The sequence below is a fragment of the Centroberyx affinis genome, unplaced genomic scaffold (genome assembly GCF_046629955.1).
Source record: "Centroberyx affinis isolate AG114_WGS23_722 - 3 ecotype Tasmania unplaced genomic scaffold, CSIRO-AGI_Caff_v1 ptg000122l_1, whole genome shotgun sequence".
NCBI classification, from domain to species: Eukaryota; Metazoa; Chordata; class Actinopteri; order Beryciformes; family Berycidae; genus Centroberyx; species Centroberyx affinis.
In genome coordinates this window covers 663,903-675,281 of record NW_027278823.1, presented here as the reverse complement: position 1 = coordinate 675,281, position 11,379 = coordinate 663,903, and the positions used below count along the sequence as shown (strand labels likewise).

Here is an 11,379-nt window from a genome sequence, read left to right as displayed (position 1 = left end):
TTGATGATAGAAGAGAGGAATAGAGCGTTCATGTACTGTATTGGCTCTGCCTCAGTGTGTAAGTGTGAGTGTGTGTGCAGCATGAGTCACCCTGCCCGCCTGTGATTGGGTGGTAGTTTATGGGGGAGGGGGGAGAGAGCCTGAGGGGCCGTCTGTCAATCTCTCCTCCGCTCCATTCACACATTCATCTGCATGCGCAGTCATAGAGAGAGAGAGAGAAAGAGGAAGTGAGGGAGCTTCTCATTCATAAAAAAGAGAGAAAGTTCATTCATGAAAGCTGCACAATTCTGCTCTTCCTCAGAAAGAAAAGAGAGAAGGGAGGAAAGTTAGCAGGGTGTGGAGGGGAGTGAAACCTGGCGACTGACTGATAGAGAGAGTGAGAAAGTGTACGGGTCAGTAGGATGGGACTTTTCTCAGCATGACCGGACCGGAGCAGATTGGACTTTAGACTACACAGGACATCACCAGTCCCACGCAGGTGAGTTAGATTATCATCAACTGTGTTGTCCCATCTAAAAATCCCCTGTGTGTGTTACCCCTGATGCTAAATGTAGAGATAATTTCCCAGAGAGACCAGTTGATCAGTAAATGGACCAAAAATAGGAACTTTGTGTGTTTCATGCCTCTCTTCTGTCCTTTCCTTTCCTGCTGTCTCGGCACTTTGGACACTGAAGTCCTCAGATCAAATAATACCACTTCATCAAGACTAAATCCTAATGACTGTTAGCCTAATTCCTGGTACGTTCTCCAATATCTTCTCTATCTGTCCCAGTGCGTTCCTGTCCCAGGTCTCTGACTATGAGAGAGCAGACCCTTCCCAGGTTCAAAGCACAGGCAGGACTCTTCCCAGGTAGCTCCTCAATAATGCAACAGTCATTAGAGCCACATAATAAATTAAAATTCCTGTTCTGTATGTGTGATTCTAACACTTTCTACATCCTCGACAGGCATGCTGCAGCGCACCAAGTACAGCCGTCTGCGCAACGACTCGCTGACCTCTCTGGAGGATCGGCCCCAAGCGGCGCTGCCCCTGAAGGGTGACCTTTGCTTAAACTCTGCCCAGCTGGACCCCCGGACCCCCTCGGACCAGGGGCCGTCCACCCTGAAGGGCTTCATCCCCCGCATGGCCAACATCCGGCTGCACAGCCCCGTTTCTCTGCTGGGCCTGAGGGGGCAGGCGAACAGACTCGGGGACAGAACCGTAGACGGACACATTGACAGACCCTTAACCAGACCGGAGTGGGCCTCGGGACCCAATCAGAGACTCTGTAGCCAAACTTCCCTTCCTATGCCCCTGGCGACCGGTCACGACCAAACCCACTCGGCGCTACACCGCACCAAGAGACCCATCACCCTGCACCGGATGGCCAGTCTCCCCTGGACCCCCGGGTGTCCTCTCTGCTCACACCGAGGCGGTCTGTCCTGCTCGAAGACTTCCTCTGCAGCAGGAGATTGCGCTACAGTTGGGCCAGAGGACAGAGTGGTTCATCATCACATCAAGGTGCCTGTCAACACACACACACACACACACACACACACACACACATACAGTACATGAGCACACACCGCTGTACACAAATAAAAATCTGACTGGTTGTGTAGCAGGCAGCAAGTAAAAGAGTGTGGGAGTAAGTTTCCTTGCTTGATTTGCATGTTTTTGGCTTTGACTTTTTCAAACTACAAATAATTAATGTATTTAGAGGGTGCTAAAATGTAGAGGGGATCTCTGTGTTTGTTCACTTAATGTAGTTTTTCACAGAGATCAGTGTATTAAAGTGAGACTTCATTTTAATACGCTGTATTTTGAATGCTATGTAAGAGAGTGCAGCTGCACTGGTATTCAGGGTCCCAACAGAGAGAGTTGAGTCGACACAGTTAAAATCCTACAAGTGCAAAAGCAAACACACGCATGTGACCATACATGCGGCACACACACACACACACACACACACACACACACACACACACACGCATGCATGCACATAGACAAACAGACTCTCCTCTACCCCCTCCCTCTCAGACGGAGCTTCCTGTGTAGGCAGTAGTGACTCATCCTGGCTCTGTGCTCCTCTCTAGATCTGCTCTGGTTGTGTGTGTGTGTGTGCGTGTGTGTGTATGTGTATGTGTGCGTGCGTGCGTGTGTGTCTGTGCGCGTGTGTGTGTGTGTGTGTGCGCGCGTATATCCGGTATCAGTAGAGCCCATGCTGTCCTAGAACCGGAGGTGTGTCCGCATGGGTGATTAGGAGCAGGGCCTGTGAGCTGACCACTGATGGAAATGAGAACGGATTGACTTACTGTCCTCTATAAACAAGCACATACACACACACACACACACACACACACACACACACACACACACACACACACATACACACACACACACACACACGTATTGATTTGGGTATGGTCTCCATCAGCAGACTTACTCATCCTGCCTCCAGCCTATAGGGGCGGCTCTGATGAAGCTCGTGGCCAATAGGAGCAGGACTGCGAAGAGTGTACCCTAGTGCACAGCGTCTGCAAACACAGTCTGATTACACTAACCCCCCCCCACTTCACATCTATACATTCAAATACATGTTCATGCGTCAATGAATTTTGTGCACAAAGATTGTGTGTTGTTTTATTTATTTGTGAATCAGTGTGTAACTGCTGTTGTGTTGTCTCCCTAGTACATGGGTAGTGTGGAGGTGACCCAGTCCATGAGGGCCTTGGACTTTGACACGAGAATGCAAGTCACACGGTAGGAGGACACCCCCCCCCCCAACACACATACACAAACACACACACACACACAAACTCCCTCTTTCATATGCATTAGGACACAAGAATGAACGTCTAACTGCTGACAGTGTCTCAGAATATGAAAAACAATCCCAACTACGAGGCAATGAATGCATGAATGAGGCTGATGTTTGTTTGTGCGTCGAAGAAGACAAACAGGAAAATGCTTTACCATGCCTCAATTCATGGAGCATTGAACTGCACTGCCAGCCAAGACATGCGTGGCTGATTCAAATAATTCAAAGGGGAAATCAAGTTAAATGTATAACATTTCATAACCCGGGGGTTTCTCTTCATGTTTTGATATTGACATCCTAGCGCTGGATGCCAAAACTCAGATGTACACAGCGACCTCTGTTCACAACAACGCTCCTGAATGATGGGGCAGAAAATCCAATTAGATGAATTTCCTCCTAATGATCTCTCGTAGTCTTATGAAGAGAGAGAGAGAGAGAGAGAGAGAGAGAGACAGAGAGAGAGAGGGAGGGAGAGAGAGAGAGAGGGAGAGAGAGAGAGACCTGACTCCATCACATGTAATTTGTTTTCAAGGAAGAGAAAAATACTTGCTTCCTGGATAGTGAGATAATGTTACTTTTGTCTGTGTGTGTGTGTGTGTGTGTGTGAGGGAGAGAGAGAGAGAGAGAGAGAGAGAGAGAGAGAGAGAGAGAGAGAGAGAGAAAGTTGTTTTGACCATCAGACCTCTCTGACCTGAGTTTCAGCTCTCTGGAGGCAGAGTAGAATTACACGAGTAAAATATAGACACAAACCTGGGCTATTTTTGTTTTGTAGTCAGCAATAGATTTTAAAATTAGTTTTTTTGTTTAAAGTTTTTTTTTTGTTTCAGTTATTTTTTAGGCAGTGTTTGCACATTTTATTTTAATCACTTTTATTTTTAATTTTTCAATCGCTTTGTTTTATTTTAGTATTTATTTTATTTACAGTAATTTCAGTTTCAGTCACGGCCAGGAAGAGTGTGTCCAAGATAACTACTTCATATGTCCAATTTTAAACAAGCAATGCACAAGTATACATTGTTGGAGAATTACCTTGTAATGCTCATGCATGTAACAGTATGCATCACTGTATTGATGGTACAGAGAGCAGATGGATGCCTTATTCCTTTCTCCAGGGTTTTCCCACCATATTCCACCATAATTTTGGCTTTGTCTAAAAAAGTCAAAACAAAAACTATTCTTGATGATCTTATTTCAGTTAGTTTTGAGGTTTATATTGTAGTCTCAGTATAATTAATTATAATTATATTGGTGACTATAATAACAAATAACAATTTTTAATAATAAGGCACATATGGTATTATTATGGTATTATTATAGATTTCTTTGATTTAGATTAGCTCATTTGTAATGCAGCTTCCTTCCTATTATATTCTCACATGCAAGTCACATGTGAACGGCTGGTACCGGATCACATATTTACAAAGGTATCTCTGTGATTGGTGTGTGTATGTGTGTGTGCACGTGTCTGTGTGTGGATTCTGTGTGTATGTGCACGTAACATGTGTCTCTGTTTGTGTGTGTGTGTGTGTGTGTGTGCGTATTCATCCACATTTGTGTGTGTATGCCTGCATGTTACGCAGGGAGGCAATCAGCAGACTGTGTGAGAGGACATCAGGAGCCAAGATGGCAGTAAAAAATAAAAGGGTAAGTCATACACACACAAACACACACTCACACTCAAACACACATAATCAACACACACATGACTAAAATGACAGTGATTTTGTCATTACCAGCCTCTACACAAGGGCCTGTCTGCTGTTCTGGGTCAGAGCAACCTGCAGTTTTCTGGCAGCAGGATCATCCTCACCGTCTCCACTGACAGCGTGACTCTGACCACCGCCGCCTCCTTACAGGTGACACGCAAATAATAACTGCTGATCTGTCACTATTCATTACCGAGGCCCTGGAGTGAAAAACCTCATTCTCTTTCTCTCTTTTTCTCTCTTACTCTTTCCTCAGACGATCGCCCACCACAACATGCAGTCCATTTCGTTCGCCTCGGGAGGAGACCCAGTATGTTCGTTGCCTCAAACGTTTCACATGCACAAACACGTTCATGAGAGACAGACATGTGCACTAACACACACATACACACACACACACACACACACACACACACACACACACACACACACACACACACACACACAGTGTAATTTGATTTAGGTTGATTACCGCTCGGTTAGCTGCCATTACTGGGGGGTTGAGTTATTTCCCACCTCCCACCACAACTCTTCCTCCTCCTATACTTTGAATTAGTGATGCACGGATCAGTCGTATTTCCTCTCCGCTGCAACTGCATGACTTTAGGGGGCAATGAACCCATAATACCCCCCAAAAAAATCAAAAACAAAGAATATATTATTTCCTTTTTTAGCTATAACCTACTGCTTGCTGGATAGGCTTCTACTGTTCTCACAAAGGCCTAACAATAGATGGCTAGCGAGTGGAAAAACATGAAATACTTTTTTACTTTGTATGTATCAAAGCCAGTATATGCGTTCAATGGCTTTTACACTTCAACGATTCTGTTTCAAACAAGTTAAACAATGGATTTTCCTTCCCTTTTCCCCCAATATTTCCACTTGACAGAATTTAGGCTATTCATCCTGCGTTTGATTCTGCTATAGCCTACAGGTCTGCAGTGAATAAAGGAGCGATCTCTGTAAACAATCAATGTTACTCTGTAAATGTCAGAGCGTTCATCTGGACAGCCAGCAGACATGACAGTTATTGCTGTCTAGGTTGAGCACCGCTTAATAAACTGCTTCACTAACAAAAACTGATATTTATGTCTTGGTGAGAGTCCATGATCCCACCAGCACTGACCATTTGCTGCTCAAACAAACAGTGAATTAAACACACTGTAAGATTTCACTGCTATTTTGATCCTGGAAGGCAAAGACTGGGGTGAACAGGCGAGTAGTTTCTTTTTTAGAGCACAACGTTGGTGAAGGTATGTGGACGGCAGTTTGATGTTTAATTGATTTAATCTTAATTAATTCAATTAATTTAATCCTGTAGTGTGCCTTAGTTTAGAGCTCAGTTGGCCCGGACACATGGAGGATAGGGGGAAAATTTACCATCAATCTCCCATTGAGGCCGTGTTGTGATGCACATTTTGCTGACTCTGCTCTTGCATTGGTATCAGAGAACCATAGATAGAATTTAATACACAGATTATCATAGCCTTTACATGAGGGTGATGATTAAGTGGAAATGTCTACTGTGTTTTCACATTATTAAACTCCCTGCCACCCAACAGTCCTCAATCAAAAGGATGATTACAGATCCTAAACCCACTGGACCCACACAAAGACCCCCTCACACACACACATACATGCACACACACACACGCATGCATGCACACACACACGCACGCACACACACGCCTTTAAATCATGCTCTGTTTTTTCTTTTCTCTGAATCTGTTTATAGGACATGGCAGATTACATCGCTTATGTTGCCAAAGACCCAGTCAACCAGAGAGGTACGGGTTACAGTTGTCTGTTTTGTCACATAACACAATTCAATCTCTAAATTCAATCAAAGAAAATGGAACATTTTGTTTATCACTATCAGAAGTTTGTCATTATCAAAAATGATGACAAATGTAGAGGGTAGACCAGACTGGCTGGCTTCACTGTGTAGGCAGCAGGGTTTGGATCAATTCATGAATGGACTCCAATTCCTCCAAAGGAACTGGAATTGGTATTTGAAAACAAACCCTACTGAGTTAAAAGTTAACAGAATTGGGATTGAATTGGAATTTCAGGATTCAATGAAATTCTGTGATACTCCATATTTTTTGTTTTTTCCTACCACATATCTGATATTACACATAGTGTTATATATTATCAATACTGAATATCATAAAATGTTAAAGGTGCCTTTCAGATGGTATTTGATGCATAGCATGTAATCATAATTGGACGTATTTGATTTGATTTTGAACTGTCTTTTACTTGATTCATAATGTTTGACTGATAATGTTTTAGAAAGTCAAGACAAACTCTCTTAGCAGTGGAATTTCATGGAATTTAATTCTGTTCTCTGTCATTCCAATTCAATTCCAATTATGTTTCCTTAGAGCTGGGTGACATTCCAGTTCCAATTCCAACTCCAGAAACTGAATTGGAATTTACCAAGCATTCTCAGTTCAATTCATGGATGGCCCAAACCCTGGCGACACATGACCTTTCACTGTTAGGATGGACAAAACATCTCTCTCTCTCTCTCAGTCTCTCTCTCTCTCTCTCTCTCTCTCAGCGTGTCACATCCTGGAGTGTCCTCAGGGTCGGGCCACTGAGGTCATCAACAGCATCGGTCAGGCCTTCGAGACTCGTTTCCGCCAACTTCTCAGCCACGCCCCTTCTGTCCTCCCCTCCGTTCCCAGGTCGGCCTCCTGTCAGGTTTACCTCATGGGCGTAGATTTTGGGGGAGACAGGGGAATCTCTGATTTTGCTCTCAAATGCATATACTGCATTTTCACCCTTTGGATCAGGAGTTCGATTTAGCAATGTCTCAATGACAAATAATTTCCTCACTCTTGCTCATACCTGCATACGCTTCTCATGTAAATGTACATCATTTGTTTCAATCTGGCTGATGAAGTGAGAGAGAACAGGATAGCATTTATGCCTCTACAATACCCATAATATGTCTAGGGTTTGATTCAGAGTGTGTTCTCCCCAAAGTTGAAACAAAACCTATGCCCTTGGCTTGTTTTTCTTGATGTGTGTGTATGTGTGTGTGTTTATATTTAGTGCCCTCAGGCTTATGCTCAGCGCTCAAGTTTATTCTGTGAAGGATTTCAAAGGAGCCCACGCTTTTTGTTTTATCCTGTGTCTGAACTACAGAGTGAAGAACGTAGTGTTTGTTAAGTCTGTGTGTGTGTGTGTGTGTGTGTGTGTGTGTGTGTGTGTGTACTGTACTGCACATTCACATGCACGTGATGCAGAGAGAGCAGCCATGTCTCAGCTCTTCCACAGGCACGGCCGTATAAGCTGAATGTCTAGTTATGGACTGTGTGCAGGTCAGCAGTGAGAATCAGCGACTGGAGCCCAGAGGAAACCATGAAGGACCATAAAGACAAGGAGGACAATGAAGTCAGTGAGCAGCACGACTACTACAATGAGATCCCAGGAAAGACGCCCCCTCCTGGTGGAATAGAGGACATGCGGATCGCAAGGGGGGCAAATGAACAGGATGCTGGGAGACAAAGGGTATGAATTAAATGTATCTTCCAAACGCACCCTCTATTTAGTCAATATGAGCAAATGGCATTATGTTGATATCTGCTAGCATAACATCATTCAATAAAACTTGAAGTCAGATGAAGTGAAGTGAGTGAAGTGAATCCTTGGGTGTGTGTGTGTATATACTGTATTATAGCCCACCTAAGCTATTATTCATTGACTCCATTCTAGTATAACTTTTTCTGATGCTTTGTGTGATAATTCAGTAGTGGGCCATGTGTGTTGTGCTGGGCTGGTTCTTATCTGACGGGCGGATGATTCGAAATGGATTTAGAAAATAAATTCATGAATTATCATCGACACACACACAGGCGCACATGCGTATGCAAACATTGGCACACAGGCAGGCGTGCGCGCGCACACACACACACACACACACACACACACACACACACACACAGATCGCAGTCTTGTGTGTATGACTCATCTGTTCTTGTTGCAGATCTGTTCCTCTGAGCCTGTTTCGCTGTATGAGAACTGCTCCATCACAGAAGAGACTCCAGCTCCACCTGCAGGTAAAAATCATCAATACACTGCCAGTCCAATCTGAAACGTGTGTCTTTGTCTATGTGTGTGTGTGTGTGTGTGTGTTTGTGTGTGTGTGTGTGTGTGTGTGTGTGTGAGAGAGAGAGAGAGAGAGAGAGAGAGAGAGAGAGAGAGAGAGAATGAGTGATTGTTCTGACCATCTTATCTCAAATATGCCCACAAGGTTTTTGAACAGAAGTGTGTGAGTGTGTGTTTTTTGCTATAATATTCTTCCTCTATCATACTCTATCTCTCTCCATCTTACACAGTGGGATCTGAGATCAGTGCTGAACAGTGCGACTCCCAGCCTCTGTCTGAGCGACTGATCCAGGATCTGATCAAGGAGGAAGGCTGGTTCCACGGCAGGTGGATAATCACGATCACTGTAACATTTCTGTCAATCAATAATCGGCCTTGGCTGTCCGTCAGCCTTGGTGTTGCCGCTGTGCGACTCTCTCTCCCTTCCTCACCGATGTTTGTTTCTTCCATCCCAGGTTAGGCAGAGTGCAGGCGGAGTCTCTCCTCTCCTGCAGCGGGGATTTCCTGGTCAGGGAGAGCAGCTCTGCCTCCGGACAGTATGTTCTGAGTGGCATGGAGGGAGCCACCGTGAGGCACCTGCTGCTGGTTGATCCTCATGGACAGGTAGACATGTGGGGTTTGTGCTCTTCAGGGTTTGGGTCAAATTCATGAATGAACTCATCAGTCCAATTCATCTGAGGAACTGGAATTGGAATTGAAAACACAATGAAATTCTGTGAAATTCCATGTTTTGTTTTGTTTTTCTTACCACATATCTGAGATTGCATGTAGTGTTATATATTATCAATACTGAATATCATAAAATGTTAAAGGTGCCTTTCAGGTGGTATTTGATGCATAACATAATTGTAACACATATGCATCGAATGCATTTGATTTGTTTAACTGTCTTTTATTTGATTCATAATGTTTGATTCATAATGTTTGGCAAGTCAAGACATCCTCTCTTAGAAATTCAATTCAATTCTGTTTCCTGTCATTCCAATTTAATTCCAATTCCAACTCCAGGAATTGAATTGGAATTTCGCCATGCATTCTCAATTCAATTCATGAATGACCCCAACCCTGGTGCTCTTGTACTCACACATGAGCAGGAGACAGGCTGCTGGCCTAAATGTTAATGCTCGTTTTATGTGTTTGTGTGTGGTCAGGTGCGGACTCGTGATCAGGTGTTTCTGAGCGTTGGTCACCTGGTGCGTTTCCACATGGAGAGCCAGACACCCATCGTTTCTGGGAACAGTGAGCTGTGCCTGAGACAGCCCATCCTGCAGAGACACTGACACACACACACACACACACACACACACACACACACACACATAAGTATAGCCTGTAGGCTTACGTTAGCCTCCAGCAGTGGTCCTCAACATTTTTGGTGCTGAGGCATAATTTGCCCAGGTAACAAAATTCCAAGCCATGCAAAATTATTGGCTGCTTGAAAAAGTTTTGTAAACAAGTGGGCCGTCAATTCCAATTAACTGCTAAACCTGGCCCAAACTGCTTTAACTTGGTTTGACAATATTGTATTATTTTCTCATTAAAGTAAATATAAAAATGGTGAATGTAATAATTTGGTTTGACTTTGATTTTCTTAACATTTGAACAAAATCTCAAGTCACATCTCTCCCCCTGTTGAGGACCACTGGCCTGCAGAACGCCCGCTCTCTCTCTCTCTCTCTGAGGCTGTATTTGCTGGTGTTTACTCAAAGTCGAAGCACAATTACAGGTGTGAGGGGGAAATGATGGAGGTGATTGGAGATTTACAGAATGATTTTTGCCACATGCTGAATTTGAGAGATGTTCATTCATTTTGATTGGTTATTCTTTTGCATCCTAATTTCCCATGTTTGCTTTTTCAAAATGACTTTTCACTTCTCTTATTTGCTACAATGTGAATGACTCATCTAAATGCTCTTTGTAACCAGAATCTACAGATTGAAGTACACTGTTTATTTATTCTCTCTTAGGTGCTGGGCAGCTTGTTCTTGGATAAGCTCTCAAATATGCAAATAGCAGCATTTTGTTCCTAATAAAATATAATACAATACCTCCTCAGTGTGTCATCGGGTGAAAGGATCCATTTCTGATCTCACAAGTCTCCCACCACACAAACACACATAACTTCTTCTTCTTCTTCTTTGGCAATCTAATTTAAATGCAGAGAGACAGAGAAAAAGGTAACACATCACAGTATATTAAGAGTATATTTACTCTCAAGAAGTTGTTTGCAGATTGTGAAAATGGTTTTGTAATTACACTTTGGTGTCAATGTGACCAAGGACATCCGGAGCCAAGCCAGTCTACAGAGTAAGGTGTTCGGGGAGACATGCACACACACATGCGCACATATAATGAATAAACACAATATTACAATGACAGTGATTTTGTCATTACCAGCCTCTAAGGGACCATCTGCTGTTCTGGGTCAGAGCAACCTGCAGTTTTCTGGCAGCAGGATCATCCTCAACGTCTCCACTGACAACGTGACTCTGACTGTAGCCGCCTCCTTACAGGTGACACGTTCAACTCTCTCACGCTGCCAATAAAGACTTCTGAATCATCCACTGCTACATGACTGCATGACCTGGAGATAGCGTGTCTCTGTCCTCGTTTGATATGGGGATTGATCGCAGCATGACTCATTGCGGCCCACTCCAGGTCATGACCGTTACACATGGATTTCTAGTCATTATGGCCTTTGAGATTAAAACAACATAGATCAAAATATTAAAATAATGACTGTAATGGAGGTG

The 11,379-nt window shown here is 43.7% G+C and overlaps 1 protein-coding gene across 1 annotated transcript; it reads left to right on the top strand.

Moving 5' to 3' along the window:
- Positions 1-798: 798 nt before the first annotated feature.
- On the top strand, positions 799-10,564 carry LOC139651886 (SHC-transforming protein 1-like). The gene is made up of 13 exons (XM_071528779.1): positions 799-850; positions 948-1,501; positions 2,673-2,743; positions 4,382-4,445; positions 4,538-4,657; positions 4,764-4,817; positions 6,243-6,294; positions 7,074-7,200; positions 7,840-8,029; positions 8,505-8,577; positions 8,857-8,953; positions 9,082-9,229; positions 9,778-10,564. Exons 1-13 carry the CDS (start codon positions 799-801, stop codon positions 9,904-9,906), a joined length of 1,731 nt encoding a protein of 576 aa, XP_071384880.1. The 3' UTR covers positions 9,907-10,564.
- The last annotated feature ends 815 nt before the right edge of the window (positions 10,565-11,379 follow it).